Source organism: Macaca thibetana, chromosome 14 (assembly GCF_024542745.1).
Source record: "Macaca thibetana thibetana isolate TM-01 chromosome 14, ASM2454274v1, whole genome shotgun sequence".
NCBI classification, from domain to species: domain Eukaryota; kingdom Metazoa; phylum Chordata; class Mammalia; order Primates; family Cercopithecidae; genus Macaca; species Macaca thibetana.
Genome location: NC_065591.1, coordinates 61,251,654 through 61,279,475, shown reverse-complemented (window position 1 = coordinate 61,279,475; position 27,822 = coordinate 61,251,654). Strand labels below are relative to the sequence as shown.

The 27,822-nt window shown below is 42.4% G+C and overlaps 1 protein-coding gene across 1 annotated transcript; it reads left to right on the top strand.

The window, feature by feature from the left end:
* Nucleotides 1–359: 359 nt before the first annotated feature.
* On the top strand, nt 360–16,582 carry TRIM6 (tripartite motif containing 6). Its single transcript, XM_050756549.1, has 8 exons — nt 360–508; nt 7,175–7,664; nt 8,461–8,556; nt 9,265–9,495; nt 11,994–12,016; nt 13,762–13,862; nt 14,151–14,177; nt 14,393–16,582. The coding sequence occupies exons 1-8, from the start codon at nt 363–365 to the stop codon at nt 14,956–14,958; spliced, it is 1,680 nt and encodes a 559-aa protein (XP_050612506.1). The 5' UTR covers nt 360–362; the 3' UTR covers nt 14,959–16,582.
* Nucleotides 16,583–27,822: the final 11,240 nt, after the last annotated feature.

Sequence of the window (27,822 nt, the reverse complement as noted above, 5' to 3'; positions counted from 1 at the left end):
AGGTAAGTTGAACAGCTTTGCGTTGCTACCTTCAAAACCTTTTTTTTTTTTTTTTTTTTTTTGAGACAGAGTATCGCTCTGTTACCAGGCTGGAGTGCAACCTCCGCCTCCCGGGTTCAAGCGATTCTCCTGCCTCAGCCTCCCGAGTATCTAGGACTACAGGCGCGCCCAGCTAATTTTTGTATTTTTAGTAGAGACGGGGTTTCACCATGTTGGCCAGGCTGGTCTCAATCTCTTGACCTCGTGATCCGCTCGCCCCGGCCTCCCAGGGTGCTGGGATTACAGGGGTGAGCCACCGGGACCAGCCTCAAAAACTATCTCGAGCTCCCTTACCACCTGAGGGGTCGCTGGTGACCACACCCATGGAATCTGCTGGATCTCCTGCGGTGCTGGACAATTTGACCCTCCTCCTCCCCTGGTCCCGCCCCTTCCCCCTAGAGTCTTTCGGCTTGGGTGGAGGACGCGGCTGCTGCAAGTCTTCGGCTCTGATCCAGGCCACAGATTCCAGGTTAGTGAGCAAGTTCATTTTCTGGCCAGCTACCGCTGTCCCCACTTGTCTGGAGAATTTGACCCGCCCTGCGGGTCGGGTTGGGGGTTCACGGGTGAAAGAAGAATGAGGGAGACTTCTGCATTTTCGAGTTGACTCAAGTTTGGGAAGGGAGCACAGAAGAGGCACCTTTGCAGCTGGGAATAGGCCGTGTAAAGCGTAGTGAGAGTGAAACCTCGATTCTAGAAGCTAAAATATGTAGGGGAGGCAGCTCTGGAAACTTTGCATTAGGGAATCACTGCAAACGATTTGTCAGGCGTGGATTCAGAGTCAGCATCCCTTCCCCCCTTCCCCCCATCCCCTCCCCCCATCTCCAGCCTGGCCGCTCCAGGAAGTGAGCACCATTTATCCTCCACCCCAGGCGGCCCGACTCCTCCCAGACGGAGTTGGGAGTTGAGCAAAGTCCTGACCTGTAGGTCTGTCCGTTCAACGGCCAAAGGCTGGCGGAGGAGGAAGCCCCTGCCTTTCTCGGAACGGAGCAGAGTCATGCGTGGTTGAGTTAAGATAAAAGAGGAGTGAGCGCCCTCTGTTCCTTAAAATTAGTTTAAGGCGCCTTGGATTGCTCTGAAGAGCTTTGACCACCTGATACTGCTTACATCTGGAAATTACTTGGCTTCTCATTCCCCAGATGTGCGGGTCAGAGAGGGATGTCTACCGTTCTGTTGACTGGCTCTTATTGTACTTCTGGCAGAGGTGACAGGGCAGTGAAAGAGATAAGGTCCTTTCCCTTTCGGAACTCATTATATCTTTATTTCTTTTTCTTCCTCACCGCAAATGACCCCACTGAGGTTAGAGACATTTTATTTAATCAATCAGTCAATAGAGACAGAAATGTGTGGTTCGGAGCCAGACTGCATGTGTTCAAATCCTGACTCTGACAGACACTGGCTGTGTGCCCGAAGACTGTTGACTTCTTTGAGCTTTAGTTTATTTCATCTATAAGATGGATGGAGTAATATGTATATCCTATTCTGTTCTGGTGAGGATTAAGCGAGACAGATTTAAACACGTAGGAGGCTGTCTGACATCATGTCAAAATTATGGTCATTATTACTGGCAAACTCCATGCCTAGCTTTAAAAAAATGCACAATCAAAACAATTTTTAAATTATAGGTTTGTGAACTGCAGGGGGTAGAAATTCTTTTGAAGTGCAAATTAAGTTTTTTGTTTTGAAACTGATTACGTTCCAATTCAAATATTTATTGAGTCCTGTTAATCAATTCCAGATAATAGGTTAAATATAACCCTACACAAAGATAAAAAAAAATGTTATTCCTAAAGTGCAAGAACTCATGCCCAATTCTCTTATAAATGCAATTGCCACCTATTTTATTCCACTTTCACTAAGGCTCCCAGCTGGTGGACAGGCCTGCTCTGTCATTCCTAACTCTGAACCCTCAGCCTGCACCAGCCCCAGTATCCCCTGCTGAGTCACTGATTTTTATTCTGAAAGCCATTTTGATATCAATGCGAGCTTCCATTCTAAAAGATGCTTCATATCTAAATAGCAGGCCATTCTCTGTCCCCTTCCCTCTTCTAGCTGTTTTGCTCCCTAAATTGTATCCACCTGGGAAAGAAGGTCTTTTATCTAAGGCAGTGCTTCTGAAGCCTTAATGGGCATAAGAATCATCTAGAGAACTTATTAAAGTGCAGATTCTGAATCATTCCAGGAAAGACTGAGATTCTGCATAAAGAACTCCAAGTGGTTGCAGCGTTGCTAGTTAGCAGACCTTTTTCACGCATCTGGTTCTGATTTAATTGGTCCCACCTGGTTGTGAATTTGGGCTCTTTCTTCTGCTAATTTGATCCACTGGGCTCTGGGACTGCAGGCTCTCCTCGTCTGCACTCCTCACAGTCAGAATGCCTTCTCTCAGCCCATCCACTCTGCTCTGGAGACTTGGCCTCAGTTGGAAACTGGCAGCCTGCCATATCTCCCTTGGGCTGCACTCAGCTGCAGTGGGCAGTAAAGGCTTGCTGGTGGTTGGGCAAGGGTCACTCAAACCTATGCTAACTGTATGCTTCCCTCCTTCACACTTTCTTTCCCAAGCCTCAGCTTCGACAAGACAGCTCAACTCTTACATCTTTTTTCTGCTCAAGAATTTTTCTGTCTAAAGCAGAGTATTAGATGAATATCTAAAGCAGCATATTAGATCCGAAAAAAAGGACATTTATATGTTTTTATGAAATAGAAATAGAATGAAGCCACATATGTAATGTTACTTATTCAAGTAGCCTCATTAAAAAATAAGCAGGTGAAATTAATTTTAATATATTTTCTTTAACCCAATACATGCAAAATACAATTAGGACATGTGATCAATATTAAAAAATTAATAAACTACTTTAATTTTTTTAAACTAAATCTTCAAAATCCAATGTGTGTTTTGTACCTAAAACACCCCTTTTCTGAGTAACCACACTTCAAATGCTGAATAGCCATATGTGGCTACATGTTTGACAGCACAGTTCCATTGTGCTTAGAAGATCAGAAATCAAGCCTTTAATTTTTCTTCTATTTTTTTGTTTCTGTCATGTTTATTGAGTTATAATTTCCATCTAGTAAGTTACAAATTTTAAGCATACAATTCTGTGAATTTTCACAGTTGCAGTCAGTTGTGTAACCACCACCGTGATCATGATATGTAAAGGGCGTTTCCATCACCCTTCACATTTCCTTATGCCCTTTGCAGTTCATCCTTTTCTCCCTCTCCTGGGCCCTGGCTTCCACGGATGTGCTTTCAAATACTATAGCTTTCTCTTTTTTAGGATTTCATATAAATAACATCATACAATAACTTAAATTTGATGTTTGGGTTCTTTCACTTTGCATGCTTTTGAGATTTATCTTGTTGTGTGTATTAATATAACAGTTTAATTGTTTGGTAATATGCCATTGTATGGATACACCACAGTTTGTTCATTTACCAGCTAGTGATGTCATGAATTCTTTTCAGTTTGGGACTATTACTACATTGCATTTATGAGGCAGCAATTCTCCTTCAAGAGAACTGGCTACACTAAGTACAGTTTTGCCTGAAATGAAATTGTGCATGTGTTTGTTGGGGAAGATGGATTGGAATTGGACTTTCAATTAAAATATAATACCAACACAATTATTTTTTAACAGTAACAGTTTCATAAGATAGCGCATTTATTTCTATACTCTAGTACCAACATCAAGGCCAACTATAAGCTCAGCAGTAAGTTATAATCTATTATAAAGTTAATTGATCATTTCCTGTCTTAGTTGCAATGCTAAGGTCTGGGGCACCTGGAAGATAAAGTGAGACTGGGCCTCTGCCCTCATAATGCTAATTTATCAAAGGAAATAGAGCCTTATAGTGCAGTGTGCTAAGTGAGATGATCTAGGTATGGTAGGAGATATTAACAAAGGAAATAATAGTGCAGTTCCCACAGGCGTGATTAATTTGGTTAAACAGACTCTCAGATAATAGGTAAGTACATCTGTAATACCAATTAATACTACCAGTTAGATGTACAGGGTTCATTAATTTGTTGATAATTATATTTTGCACCCTTTATGGAGATGAGGAATATAAAGGAGTAATAAGAGCTCCAGCTCTGTAGCCTGCGTATCTGCATTCAAAACCGGCCTCGCCACTTAAAGGATCTACTAAATATCAGTTTATACAACTATGAAATGAGATTTAAAGGACGTTTGTAATGTAATGTTGTTATATGGAATTATTGAGTTATTACATACAAAATAATTAAGTTCTTGCTCAGTACCTGGTGGGCTTTCTGTAAATATTTGCTGTGAGCGTTGCTGCTACTAATAAAAGCTGAAGACCCAGGCCAGTACTTGCAGGAGCACCACAGAACACTAGAGGGCAGCACCAAGGACCTGTTTTCAGCTCACTAGATTCCCCCAGCAGGGCCGCTAGGAGGCTTATGCTTATGTCCCATGACTTTTTCTCGTCCTTATCTGAGACACTTTCTCAGGCCCTTTCTTCTAGGAGGAGTGCTGTTATTGGGAGGCATTTTGATATACTTTTAAAATCTACCAGGTCCTCAAGATGGGGGTAAATTGGAACAATTTACAGGGCCTTGTGTTTTTTACTTTTGCTGGGAAACCAGCCAAAGACAAGTTAGAGAATTCCACCTGCTCTCTACCCACTATGGCCTGTTCAGAACACCGAGGTCGCGCCTGGGACCAGGGCCAGAGCTTCAAATAGGCAGTGTTAGCTGGCTCTTCTTTAGTGGCACAAACACAACTCCAGGTAGGCAAGCAGAGCAAATGGCCCCCGATGAAAATAACTCAATGCTGGAAACAGGTTTTAAAATTTTCTGAAGAGTATTCTCAGTGTGATTTTAAATAATGGTAATGTAATTTATCAACAACTCTTTCAAGAAAAATGAATAAAGGTAGTATTTCTCAATGAAGATATAAGGCCTCAACTGCCTTACCAGCCACCTCTCCTTACATATGGGCCCCCTTAGGATCCTGCTGAAGTTTAAGACAGGCCCTGGCAAAATCCCATCATCAAATAGGATCTCTCCCATTTTCATACTTCGAAAGCACTTAGTCAGTGCCTGACTTTTATAGCCTTCACCAGTGACTGTCTTTGGTCACAGTTATGAGTTTGAGGACAGAGCTTTGAACTAGGACCCTGGAAAGGTTAGGTTATGCCAATGCTACAACTTACAAGATGCATGATTTTGTAAAGTCACTTAATGTCTCTCCTTATTGAAGAATCGAGAATGCTCTTAGTTATGCAGAGTTGTCCCATGAGGTATAAAGAAAGCAGGAGAAGATGATTTCTAAATCACAAGTGGTTACAGAATCATGAGTTGTAAAAATTTTACCTCCCCAGGCTGGGTGCAGTGGCTCATGCCTGTAATCCCAGCACTTTGGGAGGCCGAGGCAGGCAGATCACTTGAGGTCAGGAGTTCGATACCAGCCTGGCCAACACGGTGAAACCCCGTCTCTACTAAAAATACAAAAATTAGCTGGGCATGGTGATGCTCGCCTGTAATCACAGCTACTCAGGAGGCTGAGGCACGAGAATCGCTTAAACCTGGGAGGCAGAGGTTGCAGTGAGCTGAGATAGTGCCACTGCACTCCAGCCTGGGTGATAGAGCAAGACTCAGTTTCAATAACAACAAAACATTACCTCCCCTTATTGTGGCCATTGCTGTTTCTTTGTTTTTTTTCTGAGAAGGGCAGCATGTTTAGGGGGAGAGGGCTCTATGTGGGGCAGGGCGGTCAAGAAGTGGAAGTGTTTGCACAGTCTTGGAGATCAAATACCAAAGAGTGCGGCAAGGGTGATGGCAAACAGGTGAAAGAGCTCACGAGAAAGGTCACAGATAATCAGTGTGGAGGATGAGAGGGTTCTAACCTTTCATTCGTCAAAGGTTGAGGACCTATATGTCAGGCTCTGTGCTAGCTGCCAAGGATACAACCATGAACAAAAACAGTCTCTGATCTCATGGAGCTTACATTTCACTGTGAGGATTCAGACAAGTAAAGATCTATATTAGGTGGTGTAAGAAGTAAAATAGGCCAGGCGCAGTGGCTCACCTCTGTAATCCCAGCACTTTGGGAGGCCATGGTGGGCGGATCACAAGGTCAGGAGATTGAGACCATCCTGGCTAACAGTGAAACCCCGTCTCTATTAAAAAAGTACAAAAAAAAATTAGCCAGGCGTGGTGGCGGGCACCTGTAGTCCCAGCTACTGGGGAGGCTGAGGCAGGAGAATGGCATGATCTCGGAAGGCAGAGCTTGCAGTGAGTCGAGATCATACCACTGCACTCCAGCCTGGGCTACAGAGTGAGACTCCATCTCAAAAAAAAAGAAGTAAAATAAATGAGGTAAATATGTGGAGAGTGATTGTATGGTGGCTGTGCTCTAAATAGACTAGTCGGAGCAAACCCTTCTGATAAGGGAATAGGTAGGAAGCTAGTAAGTCATGCAGATAGCAGAGTAGAGCACGAACAACAAATGCAAAAATCCTGAGGCAACAGTGTGTTTTGGGTGCTTTTAACATTGAGGATATGTTTTCGGTGAGAAAAGATCACACAGTCCAGGTGTGGTGGCTCATGCCTGTAATCCCAGCACTTTGAGAGGCCAAGGAGGAGCATCACTTAAGGTCAGGAGTTGAAGACCACCCTGGCTAACATGGTGAAACTCCGTCTCTATTAAAAATACAAAAACTAGCCAGGTGTTGTGGCACGTGCCTGTAATCCCAGCTACTTGGGAGGCTGAGGCAGGAGAACTGCTTGAACCCGGGAAGCAAAGGTTGCAGTGAGCTGAGATCATACCACTGCATTCCAGCCTGGGTGACAGAGTGAGTTTCCATCTCAAAAAAAAAAAAAAAAGAAAAGAAAAGATCACACAGACAGTGACTCACACAGGCCCCTCCTTTCCAGGGCCTCAGTTTGTCACTCCGTTCAATGGGAGAAAGAGGAAATCATAACCACTGCTCTAATATGGGAAGAAATCGGTGCCTTGTGTGAGCCAGAATAAAGAACGTATTCGACATTAGAATGAGGAGCCCTTGTTACCCCAGGTGTCTGACCTCTTTATCCAGGACTGGGCAGTCAGTATTCCTTTATTCTCCCTCCTTTCTTACCCTGACCCTTTTTTTGTTTGCTCATCTACCTAGGATTCTACAAGCAGGAAAGATCTTAGAAATCAGGGCTAGGCAGGCAGGAGCCAGGAGAGTAGCTACAATGACTTCACCAGTACTGGTGGACATACGAGAAGACGTGACCTGCCCTATCTGCCTGGAGCTCCTAACAGAACCCCTGAGCATAGACTGTGGCCACAGCTTCTGCCAAGCCTGCATCACACCGAATAGCAGGGAATCAATGATTGGTCAAGAAGGGGAAAGAAGCTGCCCTGTGTGCCAGACCAGCTACCAGCCAGGGAACCTGCGGCCTAATCGGCATCTGGCCAACATAGTGAGGCGGCTCAGAGAGGTGGTGTTGGGCCCTGGGAAGCAGCTGAAAGCAGTTCTTTGTGCAGACCATGGAGAAAAACTGCAGCTCTTCTGTCAGGAGCATGGGAAGGTCATTTGCTGGCTTTGTGAGCGGTCTCAGGAGCACCGTGGTCACCACACGTTCCTCGTGGAGGAGGTTGCCCAGGAGTACCAGGTGAGACCCCAGGATGGAAGGGGAGACAGAGAAACAGGGTCTTTGGTAGGTTTTAACGTTTTATCATGCTCTGATCTAATCTCTTTGTAGTCTTTCCATTTACCTAGAGAATGAACCTGGAAACTGCCTCCCTGATTAAGAATAGAGACTTTCTCTCTTACTTGCTATTCCAGATTGAGTAGATAGAGCTGCTGAGGGGAAAAGGGGTACTTGGTTGATTGAGTGTGGAGACACGTTGGCAGTGAAGGTAAAGGAACTTATTTACTCACATATTTATTTTGAGAAGGCGTCTTTCTCTGTCACCCAGGCTGGAGTGCGGTGGCGCGATCTCGGCTCACTGCAACCTCTGCCTCCTGGGTTCAAGCAATTCTCATGCCTAGCCTCCCAAGTAGGTTGGACTACAGGTGTGCACCACCATGCCCAGCTAATTTCGTGTGTGTGTGTGTGTGTGTGTGTGTATAGTGGAGATGGGGTTTTGCCATGTTGCCCAGGCTGATCTCAAACTCTTGAGTTCAGGCAATCCGCCCGCCTTAGCCTGCCAAAGTACTGGGATTACATGCATGAGCCACAGGTGCTTTGTGGTCAGGCACCTTCACAAGGAGGAATGGAGAACCAGCCTATTCTTGTCGGTTTTCATCCCATGTATATGAAATATTTGTTGGCCCTCTCAAGTTTTCATCCTAGGTTAGGACAGGCTCCTTTTGAGGTTAGCAGAATCTCTGTCCCATTCATTCCATGTCTGTGTACTGAGTCAACTGAAGACTTGATCCTGCGTGATCTGATTTGTTTCTTCCAGGAAAAGTTTCAGGAGTCTCTAAAGAAGCTGAAGAATGAGGAGCAGGAAGCTGAGAAGCTAACAGCTTTTATCAGAGAGAAGAAGATATGCTGGAAGGCAAGGGGGACTTTTTCTGAGGATGTCCTGGGGCAGGAATCATGGCAGGTCACAGGAGCTGAGGGCAAAGGAGTCCTTGTCCTGTCTGTCCTCTGACGCCATGACTAGAAGAGCTTCCCTTTGCCTGGTCCTCCACTGTATTCCTTCCAAACAGGGGGAGGAGAGGGGAGCTAAATAGCAAACATATCAAAACTGAACCTAGGAGACAATCACATAGCAGAGGAACCATGGCTAGGGGTTCCCCCAATTCATAATTCTGGATCTTGCTCTACGGTTTCAGTCTCTTTGGCTTTTCCATTGCATTCAGAGTACAAATGCAAGGGAAGATGCAGGTAAGGCTTGCGAAGAAGCCCAGATCTGAGACAGTTAGTCACAGGCCAGTAATTTCTACCTCAGTACTCAAAATTGGAAGAGGAGGCTGATGCAGAGGTGAGGGAGGCTTCCTGGAATCTAAATGTCACCCAGGAATCACAGTTGATGTCTAGATGGCCTAGATAAAGCAGCCCGGGGCCAGTGGTCTGGGCAGAGCTGAAGGGAGAAAAGAAGGGAAGAAAAGGCTACAAAGGCTTCCTCCTGCAGCATTTACCCTCCCTCTCCTTGGGAGGCCTGGCCCAGGAAAACAGTCCTGAGCCCAACTCCCCAGCTTTTAACAGAGGAGAACCTCAGTGTGACAGAATAGCAGCCTCTTTTTCTTCCCTGTTCCTGAAGAATCAGATGGAGCCCGAGAGACACAGGATCCAGACAGAGTTTAATCAGCTGCGAAACATCCTAGACAGAGTGGAGCAGCGAGAGCTGAAAAAGCTGGAAGAGGAAGAGAAGAAGGGGCTACGAATTATAGAAGAGGCTGAGAATGATCTGGTCCACCAGAGCCAGTCACTGCGAGAGCTCATCTTGGATCTGGAGCGTCGATGTCAGGGGTCAACAATGGAGCTGCTTCAGGTAAGGCTTGTGAAGGAGCTCAGATCTGAGAGTTAAGGAAAAGAGAAACTAACTTTCCTTCCTTTCTGGAACATCAGACTACCATCATTGCAGGGACAAGAAAAAACATTCCTTTGGTGCTATAGTGCCTATCCCCTATTAAACTGTTTAGAGATACGGAGTAAAGCATAAGATAATTCAGAGTTCAAATGCAAGGGAAAACCCCATTTTATTTATAAAGGTTGTCTGAAAGTTTATTTGATGCTGTGGAGAAGATCTGTTGTATCCATTGATGTTGTTCTTTCTGTTCTTTCTTTCTCAGTCTTGGCACTATTTACATTTCTGACTGGATAATTCTTTGCTGCATGGGATTCTCCTGTACATTGTAGGATGTTTAGCAGCGTCTCTGGCCTCTGCTCACTAGATGGCAGCAGCACCACCCCAGATGTGACAACCCCAGATTTCTTCAGACATTGCCACGATAGCCCCAGGGTGAATACAGTGCTCTCCCAATTGAGAACCACTGTTCATTAGGCACCTCTTGTCTCTGATGCTGTGTTGGGAATTTGCCAAGTGCTTCTTACCCAGCTTAGTCACAGGCACACTTATGCCAAGCTAAATTCTTAGAGATGATGTATTACCAGCCCTTCTTTGTTTTCACTCTCTTCTCTAGAGCAGAATGATTTAACATACTCTAGTAATAGATATTTGAACTGGTTTTGGGGGTCTGGGCTCTGGTCTATATGTGTGTAGGTCAAAGATTACAAGGTATCAAGCCTAGAAAGATTTGATGGAGGGACTTGAACTAAGGTTGAAATTTTAGCAGCTGTTTTCTGCATAGAATGAATAGTGTGGCTGTGAATTTAAGGCATGATGTACCTTGTGATATTCTGTAACCTTTAGAGTGTAAGATATTCTTTATGTTTTGTTTGCCTTCGTGCTTTCCTCTTGTTCTTTCTTTCTTGGTGGAATAATTGTTTATTTACATATTCTTGGGTCTTAGTATGAGAGCCATGGGTAGCTACTTTCTGCCTAGTACAGCTGTTTCTCATTCACTGCTTCCTGCTTTGCATCTTCATTTTCTTCTTCTTGCCGTTTTGTCCTCATCATTGATATTGTTACCCTGATACTTTCTCCTTCACTCTTTTGTTCTGGCTCCTCACCACTCCTCAAACTGTAAATATTTTTAAATGCAAATGAATCATCAATTCATATTGCTAGTTTAGATACTTCCACATTCATTAGTATGACTGCCCAATGGACATTTAAACTTGAGTCTTTTCTAACAATAAATTTTCTAGAATTTTCCCATCACAGACATTCTTCCTTCTCTTTTCCATATCTGTGTGAATTGTTGCCCATTAAGATTTTATAGCCAAGATAAAAGCTTCAAAATATAGACATAAAGCCAACATAAGAGAATTAGCCACAAAATAGCACATCGATTTGATCATTTCAGTTCCTCAGTACAGCCACAATGTAAGATTGATACAATCCTGGATATTTACTGCAAATTGACACACACAGCACCTCTACCACGTTGTGTGTTCAAGCCAGTTTGAGTTGTGTCTCTATGAAATGCCACTATAAACAGTCCTAATACAGAGAAAATAGTTAATCTTGTGTTATATGGACCAAACTTAAGCTTTTCTTCAGGGTCATTGAGATGTATGGAGCAGAAGATAAAGAGACCAAATAGAAGGGAATAGGCCAGTTCCATGGAAATGAGACTGGCAGTGCCAGTGATAAAGGTGAACAACCCGTGGCTAAATGAAATTAAGCATGTGAGGTGGACTGACTTGGGCAAAGATAGGAGGCCAGGGTGAATGTATGGTAATTATTACCTATTTGCTTAAATTTGGTGACTAGGTGGTTGCTAGTATGATTCAGTAGGATGGAAGGGAGACAAGAGTTGCAGAAATAAGTTTTCTTTTAAACATCTTGTATTTGAGGTACCTGTGACTCATTTGCTGGTGTATATATTAATCAAAATCATAAGGAAAGTGGGCTGAGCAGAAGTACAGATTTGAGAATCATCAACATGTGTGTGTTAAAATGAAGGAAATGGATAAAGTCAGCAAAGGTAGGGTAGAGGGTTAGAGAAGGTGAAGTTTGAGAAGCAACCATATTTAAAGCCCATGAGCCTGTATCTTCAGCAACCAGAACAGAATGTAAGCTACTCAAGGATGGAGATTATGACTTCATCATCTGAGGTTCCGTAGGCCAGGCACAATGCCTGACAAATAATACATGCTATACATACATAACATTACACACGCATAAGCACACACACGATGTTGTGAAAATCGAGACACTGATGAGTCAGTTGAGTTCTTTTTTGAGGTCTTCACATGGGTTCTTAGGGACAGTCTGGCCTGAGTTTTTATCTCTGCTCTGTGGCTCCATGTTAGGATGGTCTTTATGTGTGTCATGTCATGGGGTAGTGGACATGGAAGGAGAAATGTGGATAAGGGCATGACCTGTTACTCCTTGACTTAACCTGTCTTTTTCCTTCCTAGGATGTGAGTGATGTCACAGAAAGGTATGTGTAGGAGAACATGAGGTAGCTCCCCTGGATTGACAGATGATTCCTTTACCCATGAACAGTGGGAAAGGGAAGAAAAATCAGAGTGGGGAAGATTCAAGACTGTAGTCTTGAATTGAGCATCACATGAGAGTTTTGGCACCCCCAGCTAAAGGGGATGAACTGGCTTCTCTGTAGGAAAATGTGGGCGATGGGAGGTCACTAGTTGGGGACAGTACTGTTATTTAGAATAAAGAATTGCAGTATCGCGCCATTGCACTCCAGCCTGGGAGACAAAGGGAGACAGACTCCGCCTCAAAAAAAAGAATAAAGAGTTGCAGTATCAGTGACTCCCCAAGTACCCTGTTAAGTGTACTTTTCAGTAAACCTCTGTGCCTGCTTTCATCCCTGATTCTTAAGTTTATAGTTACCTCAAAATACACAGGAATTTTCTTTGCCCGTAAATTTTTTTTTTTTTTTTTTTTTTGAGACAGAGTCACACTCTGTTGCCCAGGCCGGAGTGCAGCGGTGTGATCTCGGCTCACTGCAATTTCCTGCCCGTGAATTTTATCAGTGATATTCCTATCTGCATTATTTCTCAAGGTCTAAGAATTTGCTCTTGGGACTTTTTCTTTCTCCCAGGCCTTGTTCCCTAGTAGATTTTCTTTTGTCTCAATTCCAGTAAAAACATAAACCCGAGCTCTTGAGGATAATAATTGAGCCCGGGAATCAAACGTGTTCTCTATCGCATACTCCAGAGTCTTATCAACAAGGTGACATCTCAAGCTGCTTGCACACTTGGTACCTTCATGCTCCTCACAGACACGTAAAATATGAAGCCTGTTGTCCCTTCTGAAATCTGTACTCTCCATTTGGAGGTGAGGATATCTTTTCTCCAGCTGGCGGCATAACATTCCCAGAGACAGCAAATCTTAAAATGCTGTGTTGAAGGTTTTCTGAGAAATCCTAGGGCCTAAGCCCACAGACTCTTCTGAAGAAACCCCTTCACTTGATACTCTCCAAGCCCCAGCAGCAGGCCCCTGGTGTTCTGTCTTCAACCCAGACATCTTCAGCCCCTCTGATTTTAAATATTTTATATCTTGTTTTAGAGGTAGCAAAAGATTTCCAAGCCATTATTTTACTGAATTGCATAACATCTCTAGGACATAGAAAAAGGAAAATTATAGTATTTTCTAAAAATAACAACAGAAAAACAAAATGAGACATTAAGAAGTTAAATGTTGGCCAGGTGCAGTGACTCACACCTGTAATCCCAGCACTTTGGGAGGCCGAGGAGGGCGGATCACGAGGTCAGGAGGTCGAAACTATCCTGGCTAACATGGTGAAACCCTATCTCTACTAAAAATACAAGAAAATTAGCCAGGCGTGGTGGCATGTGCCTATAGTTCCAGCTACTCGGAAGGCTGAGGCAGGAGAATTGCTTGAACCTGGGAGGTGGAGGTTGCAGTGAGCCGAGATCGCGCAACTGCACTCCAGCCTGGGCGACAGAGCAAGACTCCATCTCAAAGAAAAAGTTAAATCTTACACAAGTTTATGTAGATCGTGAGATGATAGTTTCTAATCTAGGTCTTCTGGCTCCAGTGCCAGGGCTGTTTGCAAAATGATGCTAAGTTTCTTCAGAAAGGAGGATTGGAGTTCATCCTCCCAGCCCAAAGAGGCCATGGCTTGGGAGGTAAGGGAGACGGGTGGCAGAGGAACCCATAGTCAGCAGTGTGGGAACTCAGAAGTCGTGTCCTGTCTAGGAGTGAGTTCTGGACCCTGAGGAAGCCAGAAGCTCTCCCTACAAAGCTGAGAAGTATGTTTCGAGCCCCAGATCTGAAAAGGATGCTGCGAGTGTTTAGAGGTAAGGAGATTCAGAGGAAAGAGTTTGGATGTGAAATTACTTCGTGGGAAGAAATAAACAGGATCGAGGATATAGTTGGTATTTGAGCATAGTGGCAAAGAGGGAGGTCCCAGAGAGAGGGACATAGTGTGCTGAAGAAGATGCAGTTTGTATTTAAGGGGAGATGAAATGGCCAGGTGACATCCTCACAGGATTCCTCACCATGCCCCTCAATCTGGTAAGGAGAGAGATACCAGACATGAGACAACTGGTCCTATTCAACATTCTTGACTCTTTTTATCATTACAGAGCTGACAGATGTCCAAAGCTACTGGGGTAAGTAGAAGCCATGGCCTCTTTGGGCTGGCACATTCTGATCTCCTTTCACATGTGCTCCCCAGACATAGCCACACAGGTCCTAGGTGTTGATGCCTCCCCCATCCCCGCCATATAGTTCGAGTTCCTCCAACCACTTCCTGTGTTTCCTCTTCTCAGCATAATGAGACCCATGTCCCTATTCTCATCTGCTGATGTTGTACCTTTTCCTACAGTGGACGTGACCCTGAATCCACACACAGCTAATTTAAATCTTGTCCTGGCTAAAAACCGGAGACAGGTGAGGTTTGTGGGAGCTAAAGTATCTGGACCTTCCCGTCTGGAAAAGCATTATGACTGTAGTGTCCTGGGCTCCCAGCACTTCTCCTCCGGAAAGCATTACTGGGAGGTAGATGTGGCCAAGAAGACTGCCTGGATCCTGGGGGTATGCAGCAATTCAGTGGGACCTACATTCTCTTTCAACCAGTATGCTCAAAATCACAATGCCTACTCCAGGTATCAGCCTCAGAGAGGATACTGGGTGATTGGGTTACAGCATAACCATGAATACAGGGCCTATGAGGATTCTTCCCCTTCTCTGCTCCTCTCCATGACGGTGCCCCCTCGCCGTGTTGGGGTTTTCTTAGATTATGAGGCTGGCACCGTTTCCTTTTATAATGTCACAAACCATGGCTTCCCCATCTACACTTTCTCTAAATATTACTTTCCCACTACTCTTTGTCCATATTTTAATCCTTGCAACTGTGTAATTCCTATGACCCTGCGTCGTCCAAGCTCTTGAATAGTCTTCTGTTCCCACCCACTTCTGATAAGTACCCTGAGGCTTATCAGCATGTGATTCTCCCTTCTGATCTTCTGTTTTTCTGTGTTCTCAATTCTTTTGTCATTTTTTTGGTTTTTGGATTTGTTTGAGATGGAATCTCGCTCTGTTGCCCAGGCTGGAGTGCAGTGGCGCAATCTCAGCTCACTGCAACGTCTGCCTCCTGGGTTCAAGCGAACCTCCTGCCTCAGCATCCCCAGTAGCTGGGATTACAGGCTCCCACCACCATGCCCAACTAATTTTTGTATTTTTGTAGAGATAGGGTTTCACCGTGTTGGCCAGGCTGATCTCGAACTCCTGACCACAAGTGATCCACCCACCTCGATCTCCCAAAGTGCTGGGATTACAGATGTGAGCCACCGCACCCAGCCAATTCTTTCGTTTTAAACATTTACTCAGTACTAGGATGCACCCAGTGGTGAAAGTAGGCATCTTTGTCTGATGACAGGTCTTGACGTGGATAGGGGGCGCTTTCATTATTTTGCCGTTAAGCATAGTATTTGATGCAGGTTTTTTTTTTTTTTGGTTGATGCAGGGGATCAAATTTAGGAAGTTCTGATCTGTTAATTTGCTACAAGTTTTTGTATAAAATGAAAAACTGTATTCTACCTATGTCTTTTCTATAAATTATTGAGATAATTGTGTGTAATTTTTATTCTGTTAATGTGGCTTAGTACATTGATTTACTTCAATTTGTTATATTGGCCACAAATTGCTGAAATACACTGTTATTATTTGTTGTATGCAATACTGGATTTATTTTGATAATGTGTTGTTTAGATTTTGTTTTCATCTATGTTAATGAAAGAAATTGGCCTGTATTTTTACATTCTTGTAATATCTTTGCCAGGTTCTATAAAATGCAATAATAACCAAATAAATTACTGTGTTTTTGTATAAGTATGTATAGGATTGGGCTCTAAAGCCAAACCATTATAATGATAATTTGGGTAGCTTCAAACTCAAATTGAAGAGAGTCTTCACTACAATCTTCACTACAACCTTCGGCCTTCCTCTCTACATTTAAGAATAGCAATAGAACAATAAAAACTATATATATCTTTCAGATAAATTGAAGTAAAAACAAAAGGATAGTGGAGAGAGAAAAACAATCCAATACATATTTTTCTCTCAGAATAGAAAGAAAATTCAAAGAGAAAATATGAATAATATAAAGCACTTACAGGAAGAGGATGATTTCTTCCAGCTTTTCCACACTCTCTTTTCCTTAGCACAGGAACAAACCGCTGGTGAGTGAGCTGCTGTGACTTTGGTAGAGAGGTGCAATATGTTTTTTGAACCAGCTATAAAAGAAATTATGAGGTACATGTGAGGGTAGAAACAAGTATCAGGGAGAAGAATGGCACTGGCTGTCCCATGTGGTATCCAGGAGCCACCAATGTCTATTGAGGACTTCACACATGACTAGTCTGAATTGAGATGTGCTCAAAGTATAAAATGTATACCAGATTTCAAATACTTACTTCAAAAAATAATGTAAAATATCTCACTAATAACTTTTCCTTTGCGTATTGCAATGATAATATGTGGGCTCTATTGGATTAAATAAAATATGTTATTCATTGTACCTGTTCCATTTTACTTTTTTAATGTGATACTAGAAACCTTAAAATTGTATTTCTATTGGACAACTCTGGAGCAGATCCTATAATGAAATTTCTGTCCCTAAGTGAGCCCTAGTGTAAAAGCCTGTGGACTCGGGATACAGAGGAGGTTTCAAGGCACATATGTTTATCTCTACAAGAACCTGCTGCCCTGAGGCATTTTTATAGAAGGTAATGCCAGAGAAAAGAAGATCTCAACATATCTAGAAGTGTAGAAATTTGGAAGATCATAGGAAGGGCTCATGGCCAGAGAATGATTCTGCCGGCTCTGGCCCCTGCCGTTAGTCCTCAGTCTGTTGGGTGCTTGAAGCTCCTTCGTGGTTTGAGGAAATACTGATTTGTTAGCAAGGCTCAGCTTGGGTGTCTGTGGTGAGATAAAGTAGTGCGGGTAATAGTAAAAGCTCAGTACTGGTTTGTTCTAAGGCACGGTTTTATAATAATTAGGAGATCACGTCTGTGGAAGCCCAGAGACTGGATGCTCTGCATTTCAACACATCCTGCTCTGCATTTCAACTGGAAAAGATATAAAAGGAGACAGAGCCAGCTGACTGGGGCCCATGGGGCTGGTGGAAGTTCAGGAAAGAGAAAGATCTGCTGGAGTACTTATCCCCTTCCCACTTATTTTCCCATACAGTAAGTTCTAGGCAAAAAATTAGCCCAGCTGTCTTCTACTGTAAACTCACTTTACAAGTAAATTTACTTTCCAAGTGAATTTACTTTATAAGTAAAATGTTTTTTTTGTCACCAGAGTTCTAGGGATGTGGTATAGTTATCCCGATATTTCCCCAAATGTGAGTGCTTGCTAGAGTGGGCATTTCAGTTTGATGCTAACTTAAAAAGATTTTGGAAGGGAGAGGGACTTTCTTAACATCTTTATTGTGATATTTACAAGTACTTGCTGGAATTCTATAGGTAAGACCTGGGGAAGGTTGCTCAATCTGAGACTTGGGGACAATTATTAGGGTAAGTTCAGAGCTCTGACCTTTTCCTGAGGGATTATGGGGGCTTGACAGAGGCCTTCTGTTCTTGAAATTTTTGGTGTGATAGAGTAGTCTAAACTACTTTAAAAAAAGAACAAATACATAATGGATCAAATACTAAAGAAATGTATTTCTTGTTAATGTAAAACAATTGGTCATGAGTATATGTAACTGGTGGTGAGTGGCACTGTTCCATGTGGGATTCGTGCGCCAAGCTTGCTTTCATCTTGTGGCACTTGCTGTACCCCAGAATAGTAGTAACAGCATCAAGCTGGCAGAAAGGTAAAGAAAAAACTTAGCGGAGAAAACTTGCTTTTTAAATCCTTAGTTCATAGATGAGATTCGTAATATCTGCTCATTTTCTGTTGATGAGAATAGCCATATGGCTAAACCTAACTGTAAAGATTTTTTAAATGTCTAGCTGTATGCAATCATCTACAATCAAATTTCAAGGGAAAGAAAACTCAGATTTTGGTGGAAACTGCCTGGAACCCTAAGTAGTCCCTTTTCCCATTATAGAGGACTCAGGATCTCAGCTTTTTTCTGGAACTATGTTAATTCTATTCTATAACCTAAAGTTTGTAAAAGAAAACCGTATTGTCACTAAAGTTCTAGACATGTGGTATAGTTATCCTAATATTTCCCAACAAGTGAGTGGCAGGTAAGTTTGATTCTAACTTTAAAAAAATTTTTTAGGGGAAGAGGACTGTCTTAATATTATTATTGTGATATAATTGACATATAATACATTTCATAAAGTATATAACTTGATACATTTTGACTCGTGAAACTCATCACCATCAAGGCAATAAATCAGATGACGTTCTTTTATGTATATATAGCACTTAGAGCTATAAATTTCCTTCTATGGCATCTCACAAATTTTGATATATTCTCCATTCTATTCAAGATTCTATTTTCCCTTTTGATTTCTTCTTTGACCATTGAATTATTTAAAATTGTATTTTTTCCCTAATCTATGAGGATGTTCATATATCTTTTTGTTATTGGTTTATAATTTAATTTTAAATGGTCCAGATATAGACTTTATATGACTTGAATCCTTTTTAAATGTATTGAGACTTGTTTTACGGTGAAGGATATGATCTATATCGGTAAATGTTTCATTTGCACTTGAAAGAAATGTGTATTCTCTTGTCCTGGGGTACAGTGTTCAATAAACATCATGTTGGTCAATATTATTCAAATCTTCTATATCCTTACTGATTTTCTATGAGAGAGGGGTGTTGACATTTCCACCTATATTTATGAATTTGCCTATTTCTCCTGCAATTCTATCAGATTTTGCTTTTTGATTTTTGAAGCTGTTTTGTAAGGAGCATACACATTTAGGAATGTTACATCCTGTTGATGAATTGACCCCTTTCTCATTATGGAATTACCCTCTGTCTCTACTAATATCTTTTTCTACTTTGTTAGATATTAATTTAGCCACTCTAGCTTTTTTTTTTTTTTCTGTTTTTTTTTTTTTTTTTTTTTTTTTTTTTTTTGAGACGGAGTCTTGTTCTGTCATCCAGGCTGAAGTACAGTGGTGTGATCTTGGCTCACTGCAACCTCTGCCCCCTGGATTCAAGCGATTCTCCTGCCTCAGCTTCCTGAGTAGCTGGGATTACAGGCGCCTGCCACCACATCCAGCTAATATTGTATTTTTAGTAGAGACAGGTTTTCACCATGTTGGTCAGATTGGTCTCGAACTCCTGACCTCAGGTGATCCACCCGCCTTGGCCTCCCAAAGTGCTGGAATTACAGGCATGGGCCACCGCACCCAGCCCAGCTTTCTTTTGATTATTGTTTTCGTAACATACCTTTTCATCTTTTTACTTTTAAACTATTTGTGTCTTTATATTTAAAGATTATTTAGGCCAGGTGCAGTGGCTCATACCTGTAATTCTAGCACTTTGGGAGGCTGAGGTGGGTGGATCACCTGAGGTTGGGAGTTCAAGTCCGGCCTGAAAAACATGGAGACACTCCATCTCTACTAAAAATACAAAATTAGCCGGGTGTGGTGGCACATGCTTGTAATCCCAGCTACTCGGGAGGCTGAGGCAGGAGAATCACTTGAACCTGGGAGGCAGAGGTTGCGGTGAGCCGAGATCGTGCCATTGTACTCTAGCCTGGGCAACGAGAGCGAAACGCCATCTCAAAAAAAAAAAAAAAAAAAAAAAAAAAAGTATTTAAAAGTATTTAAGTAGCATGTTATTGCTCTAGGTAAATGATACAGTTGTCTTCATTTTTCCCAACAAGTTACTATCTGAATGGGCATTTTAACTTAGTTTTAATTAAAATTTAGATATTTTGCTACTTTACCTGTTGTCTAAATGATCTTGATTCCACGGGACTCTCAGTTTTTTAAACATTTGCTGTATAACTGCTCCGTGCATACAATCTAGCCCTATTCTTCACAGAGACTCAGTCAATTTTAGATAAAACAAAGGCATATTCTGTGCCAGGTTTATTTCAACCATCTTTTAGAAGATAAATTTGGGGTTCTAGGGTTCCAAGATTTGAAACATTATATTTGATTGGTGAAGGGCTAGTTCTCAGGTTCTCATTGGGTTGATGTTTGAACCGAGAATAACCTTTTTTTTTTTTTTTTTTTTGAGATGGAGTCCCTCTTGTTGCCCAGGCTGGAGTGCAGTGGCACGATCTCAGCTCACTGCAACCTCTGCCTCCCGGGTTCAAGTGATTTTCCTGCCTCAGCCTCCCAAGTAGCTGGGATTAAAGGTGCCTGCCACCCCTGGCTAATTTTTGTATTTTTAGTAGAAACAGGATTTCACCATGTTGGCCAGGCTGATCTCAAACTCTCAGTCTCAGGTGATCTACCTCCCTTGGTCTGCCAAAGTGCTGGGATTACAGGAATGAGCCACCACGCCTGGCTTTTTTTTTTTTTTTTTTTCTTTTAAATAAATGCAAGCTTAGGTAAAGGCTCATGTCAAACAAGGAATCAACTAAGAAATTGATTCATTTTTATCCATCTTGAAAACATACTAGTATTTGGAAGGCAAATAATTAAAATACGAAAAACAGGGAAACTGAGTCTATTTTGGAATCTTTGAAAAAGCAGAGGAGAAATGTTAGAGAATTGAAGATAGAACTGCAAGTTTATGGCATTATTGCCTATCTCAGCTAAGCATTGGCCTTTATTTCAAGAGATCAAAGGAAACACTCACATTTTTGAACTGAAAGTCAACACATACATTTGAATCACATACATTTCCACCTGACCACTGAGGGTACTTGTATGAAGACAGCAACTGAGTTTTCTATATTGTTTCCTGTGTGTTAATCACATTTCTACACATTATATATATGGACTTAATTTTTTTTTTTTTTTTTTTTTTTTTTTTTGAGACAGAGTTTTGCACTTGTCGCCCAGGCTGGAGAGCAATGACACAATCTTGGCTCACTGCAACCTTCGCCTCCCAGGTTAAGCGATTCACCAGCCTCGGCCTCCCGAGTAGGCTGGGATTACAGGCACCCACCACCACGCCTATCTAATTTTTGTGTTTTTTAGTAGAGACAGGGTTTCGCCATGTTAGCCAGGCTGGTCTCAAACTCCTGACCTCAGGTGATCCACCCGCCTTGGCCTCCCAAAGTGATAGAATTACAGGCTTGAGCCACTGCATACGGCCTGGACTCAATCTTTATAGTGGTCCTATGAAAATAGGTACTGTCATTATCCCTTTTTTTAAAAAAAGTGAGAAAATGGAGGTACAGTGAGATGAGAGAATTAGCTCAAAGTTGGACAAATATGAAGTGGTAGAATTAGCCTACAAAACATGGCAGCAAAATTCAGAGGCAACATTTTTATTCATTCCTCTCTGTTAGAAATCTGAAAAGGTCAGTGTGTGAGTCAAATCCTACTTTGATATCTATTTTTGTAAATGTACTTTATTGGAATATCACCATGCTCATTTATGTATCATCTGTGACTGCTTTCAGGTTACAACAGCAGTGTTGACTGGTTGCAACAGAGACTGCTTGACCTGCAAATCCTAAAATATTTACTGTTTGACCAGGCTGACCAACATGGTGAAACCCCGTCTCTACTAAAAATACAAAAATTAGCCGGGCATGGTGGCACGTGCCTGTAATTCCAGCTATTCGGGAGGCTGAGGCAGGGGAATCGCTTGAACCCAGGAGGCAAAGGTTGCAATGAGCAGAGATCATGCCACTGCACTCCAGCCTGGGCAACAAAGTGAGACTCCATCTCAAAAAATAATAATAATAATAATCAAAGTAATGTATAATGCTCAAAATGTAATCTCAGGCCTAATGAAGGAATAGACTCCTATAATTATATTACTCATAAATGATGTAAGTAATATTAAAGTTGGGGTCTACCTTGGTCTAGACCAAGGTAATGATGAAAACTTCAAGTTGAAAGCTTATGTTGAAAAACAAAATAAAATCATTTCATATGCAGATTTTAACACCACATTCAGGAATATCAATGGATATACAGGGTAAAAGAGAGAAAATTAGCCTATGATAAACTGTATACATTGCATATTGATTAATCTATTATAAAACAATGGCACAAGCACATGATTGTTTTGATTCTTGAGCCTTGATTGATTATAGATAACATCAAATATAGTATACTCTGGGGGAGAAAAGATTGGACTATGAGAGGAAATTCTATTTGAAGCTTTGTATAATTATAAGACATAAGGAGGATACAAATCTCATGAAGGGCAGATTTGGGAGAGAAACAGTAACAAAGCTAAAACCATGACTTACTTGGGAAACATCAGTGTAGCACGATAAGGACAAGCCATTTTAAATCAGTCACATGAGCAGGCTTCATGTCATTGGGTAAAAATTCACAGTAACCCTGGAGAAAATTAAGAATGTGTGAATCGATGTATTGTGTGCAAATGGTGATATGATGGTAGCCTGAGTCATATGAACTCCTTGGGAAAAACGGCCAACTTTGTGTAGCAAGTGGACTTTGTACTCCTATTATCTAAAAAGAGCCTCTGCATGTACTCAGTGACAAAAGTTGACATCTACCCTGCATATGGAATATCTGTCCCTGTCTCTTAGGCATTGTACCATTAAGGCCAAGAGATTGCCATTATCAATAATTTGATGTCCCCAAAACAGTTTCAGTGGTAACCACATGACCGTACAAGAATACACCTCCTTCATTCTGTTACCAGAGAAGTGCAGGAATCTTCAGTTCTTTGTCTTACTTGGAGAAAGCATTCTGCTTTCAAGTCTTTTCCAGTGGAGAGTAGGCCTTTGTTATGGGGGATGCTCTGAACATATTTCAGAACGGTTCTTTTACTGTCTCTCTGCCAGAAAAGAAAGGATCTTTTTCTTGGCTTTCCAATATGGGAACTCACTTTGGTTTTTGGAGGTAAATTCCAAGAAAGTGGGGCGGGGGTGGGGCCCTAAGTCTAGGTGCTAGGAGTTTCTCTCTCTCAAGCTAGTCCATAATCAGCCTCCAGCAATTTGTCAGAACTGCTGTTTAAGTGTTCCTACCAGTATATGACTCATGCAAGTCCTTTTTCAAAAAAAAAAAAATTTTTTTTTTGAGACTGAGCCTCACTCTGTCGCCCAGGCTAGAGTGTAGTAGTGCGGCCTCAGCTCACCGCAGCCTCTGTCTCCTGGGTTCAAGTGATCCTCCTGTCTCAGCTTCCGGAGTAGCTGGGATTGCAGGCACCCACCACCATGCCCGGTTAATTTTTGTAATTTTGTAAACAGGGTTTCAACATGTTGGCCAGGCTGGTCTCGAACTCCTGACCTCAAGTGATCCACCCGCCTCAGCCTCCCAAAGTGCTGGGATTATAGGCGTGAGCTACTGTGTCCAGCCAAGCTTTGTTTATCTTGTGAGGACTGGAGTAATGATTCTCAAGCTCTTTCCATGTTGGAACTAAAATTGGAAGTTCCTGGTATTCTTTTCTACTTCTGTGGTAATCTCTTTCTTTGGAAATCACTTTCTCTGTCTGCCCAGCTAAGTCTCCATTTTTCAGGTTACTGGTGCACATTATACCTTACAGTGGGAGGGTCAGAAGTACTGTCATGCGCTCCCTCTGCAATGGCGTTTGTCAGTGTTCTCTTCCTCAAGACTAGCTTCTTCTTTCCATTGAAGTGAGAGGCTCTGGTAGTCCTCAGGAATGAAGTAAAGCCTGTTCTGCTCCTACAGTGAGATAGCTGGGCAAAAGCTGCTGTGCAGTGTTCACTATGTGGTAGAGTCCCTGTGTCTTTTGGGATTTTTGTTGCCAACTGTCCTTCCTCTGCTTCTAAACTGGTAAAGCAGTTTCTGCTCTGCTCCCAGCTTTGCTAGAATACTTTTAGTCCCCATATCTTGGTGACCTTTGGTGGAGGAAGGGATTCCAAGTTAGATACCCACAGTTTCTCTATGTGTAGACACACATCCCTATCTCCAGCACTCATCCATGGCAACTGGAGGAAATCCATTTCTATCCATTTTCCTTTGACCCCTGAATCCCAGTCGCCCCTTTATTGCAATGCCCGAGGCTCTGGATCACTACAAGCTGCTGCACTCTCTTAAATTACAGGTAACTCTTTTGGGATATTTATGTCTTTCATTTTCAGAATCTTCAGCCCCCAAGGTCAAGATAGGAAACTGGTTACAAGGAAACAAGGACTTGAAATAGCAAACACAAAAATTAGCCGCCACCACGCCCGGCTAATTTTTTCTATTTTTAATAGAGACTGGGTTTCACCATGTGAGCCAGGATGGTCTTGATCTCCTGACCTTGTGATCCGCCCGCCTTGGCCTCCCTAATTTTTCTCTTTTTGGTAGAGACAGGGTTTCACCATGTTGGCCAGGATGTTTTCAAACTCTTGACCTGGTAATCCTCCTGCCTCGGCCTCCCAAAGTGCTGGGATTACAGGTGTGAGCCACCGTGCCCGGCCGAGTTTTTTCCTTTTTAAAAAACTCATTTCTCTGAGTTCAGTGGAAATGGACATGCAACTATGCTATGTCTGTAATGTCTTTTTGTTATTTTCTTAACAACTGTCTAGTGTGAACCCCGAAAATCTGAGCCAGATCTCAGATAATTTAGAAAGTTTATTTTAGCAAGGTTGAAGACATGTGTCCCTGGCAGCCTCAGAACGTCCTGATGACATGTGCTCAAGGTGATCAGAGCACAACTTGGTTTTATACATTTTAGAGAGACATGAGACATCAATCAGTATATGTGAGATGTGCATTGGTTCCATCCGAAAAGGCAGGACAACTCAAGCAGGGAAGGGCTTCCAGGTCACAGGTTGGTGACAGACAACCTGTTGCTTTCTTTTGAGTTTCTGATTAGCCTCTCCAAAGGAGTCAATCAGATACATATTTATGTCAGTGAGCAGAGGGATGACTTTGAATAGAATGGGAGGCAGGTTTGCCCTAAGCAGTTCCCAGCTTGACTTTTATCTTTGGCCTAGTGATTTTGAAGCTCCAAGATTTATTTTCCTTTCATACTACCAACATGTAATATATTAATGGTAAAAAAAAATCACCACTTTCGGAAACTCTTAGGCCTTCTTCTGGTGCGTCGCTCTCAGCTGATCTGTGCTTCTGGATGGCAGAAATGACCTGGACAGAAAAATGAGCAAGTTTAGTCATTCAAGAATATGCAGATATTTCCATGGGCGTGTACTTAGAGCTCTATGTAAACAGAGGAGGGGCTAACAAGGGTGGGCAACGGTCATATCCTCAAGGCTTGTTTACACAGACAGAGAGCCAGCTGGGAAATTCTCTAGAGACAACAGTGCAGGAGTGAAGTATCTGTCTTCTCAGATCCCTCTGGCTTTACTCACACCATTCTCCCGGGTCCCAAAGCCCTCCCTGAGCAAGGCACAGCAGGGCTGTCTTCTCTGCCAACCTCCACCTGCAGAACTCATTCGGAAGCCGGGCCAGCACAAGCATCAATACTTGGAAAACATCAATATGTGGAAAATAATTTTACATAGCTTCTAATTTTTTTCTTGTGAAATGTTTCTGCCTTTTGGTGAATGTTACATTTTTAGTTTTCAAATAATTTTATTACACAGATTCTAAAGTTTATTAGCATAGAACTGTGCTTTTTTAAAAACATTTTTAAAAATACTTTAATTACCTATAACGAACCACTTTTCATTTGCAATTTTATTGGTTATGCTACCTTTGTCTACTAAAATTTATTTTAGTGTGTTCTATTCATTATTACAGTCTCTCAAAGAGCAAGTCTCACCTGTATGAGAAGACAGAACAACTTGGAGACAGAAAAGGCTGAGATAACTTCCCCAATCTGAAATCCTCCAGTTGCCTCCTCCTGTGAAACCAGTTAGTGGTAGTCTGAGAATGGCTCAGAGAGGGAAGGGGCAGGCTCAGGTCAGAGGAAATGCTGATAGGGCCACTAATGCAACAGAGCTCGGACTTTCAGGCCTCAGCCCTACAGATGTAGCTCCAGCCCATCAACCAGTGAAGAAGACCTTTTGAACCTTTTGTACTCAGCAGTGCAGAGCAGCACATTTACTGAATGAGAAGAAAAATCTGGCTGGGCGTGGTGGCTCACACCTGTAATCCCAGCATTTTGGGAGGCTAAGGCCTGTGGATCACGAGGTCAGGAGTTCAAGACCAGTCTGGCCAAGATAGTGAAACTCTGTCTCTACTAAAAATACAAAAATTAGCTGGGTTTGTTGGCGGGCGCCTGTAATCCCAGCTACTCGGGAGGCTGAGGAAGAGAATTGCTTGAACCCAGGAGGCAGAGGTTGCAGTGAGCCGAGGTCGCGCCACTGCACTCCAGTCTGGGAGACAGAGACTCCATCTTAAAAAAAAAAAAAAAAAAAAAAAAAAGGAAAAGAAAAAGAAAAACTCTAAGGCCTCTGAGAACACCCAAGGGCCACAGATGCCAACTGTGAAGTGTCATCTGTTAACTTTAGCCTTCCTACAATACATTATAAACAATAAAAATGTACTCATATCCCATATTAAATATTAAAATTCTAAAACTGCATGAGTTTGTTAAAGATGACCACTTGAAATAATGGGCTGTTTAGCAGAAACATTAAATTTATCTCTCTGCTCTAAGGTCCTTTCCTTTCCATAACTTGAAGACAGTAGGAGCTTTGTCATTAAGTCTCCAATATTCTCAAGAATAACTTAAAACACATTTAGGGTTTAAGAATAACCAAAAACTGCCGGGCGCGGTGGCTCACGCCTGTAATCCCAGCACTTTGGGAGGCCGAGGCGGGTGGATCACGAGGTCAGGAGATCGAGACCACCCTGGCTAACATGGTGAAACCCCATCTCTACTTAAAAAAAATAGAAAAAATTAGCCAGGGGTGGTGGTGGGCAGCTGTAGTCCCAGCTACTTGGGAGGCTGAGGCAGGAGAATGGCGTGAACCTGGGAGGCGGAGCTTGTAGTGAGCCGAGATGGCACCACTGCACTCCAGCCTGGGCGACAGAGCAAGACGCCCTCTCAAAAAGAAAAGAAAAAGAAAAATTAGCTGGGCGTGGTGGCACATGCCTGTAATCCCAGCTACTCAGGGGGGGTAGGAGAATCACTTGAACCTGGGAGGCGGAGGTTGCGGTGGGCCGAGATCATGCCATTGCACTCCAGTCTAGGCGACAAGAGCAAAACTCTGTCTCAAAAAAAAAAAAAAAAAAAAACAGAAAAAACTCAAGTGAACAAAATAAATGATGAAAAATTGAATGTCATGCACTCAGAACTGATGGGCTAAGGTAATATACACATCTCAACTCATGCTTTAACAAATCTGTCCAATGCTTTACTATTGTAAATGAAAGAGTATCTGAGAAAACTCTCAATCAATTTAGGAAGTTTATTTTGCCAAGGTTAAGGACGCACCCATGACAGCCTCAGGAGGTCCTGACAACATGTACCCAAGGTGATCAGGGCACAACTTGGTTTTATACACTTCAGGGAGACATGAGACATCAGTCAATGTATGTAAGATGCACATTGGTTCAGTCCGCAAAGGTGGGACAACTGAGGCCGGGAGGGGGGTTTCCAGGTAACAGGCAGACAAAAGACAAACAGGTTGCATTAAGCAATAGGGCAAAGGAAGTAACCAGATATTCATTTATCTCACCTGAGCAGAGGGGTGACTTTGAATTTTGTCTGGAGTTTTTTTATCTTAGTAGCTGTCTTTTTTTGGAATAGAATGGGAGCCAGGTTTGCCCTAACCAGTTCCCAACCTGTCTTTTCCCTTTGGCTTAGTGATTTTTG

Coding starts and splice junctions, on each gene's coding strand:
- TRIM6 (XM_050756549.1), top strand. CDS start 363: ATGGAATCTGCTGGATCTCCTGCGGTGCTGGACAATTTGACCCTCCTC. Junction 9,496..11,993: donor CAACAATGGAGCTGCTTCAG/GTAAGGCTTGTG, acceptor TTTCCTTCCTAG/GATGTGAGTGATGTCACAGA. Junction 14,178..14,392: donor AGATGTCCAAAGCTACTGGG/GTAAGTAGAAGC, acceptor CTTTTCCTACAG/TGGACGTGACCCTGAATCCA.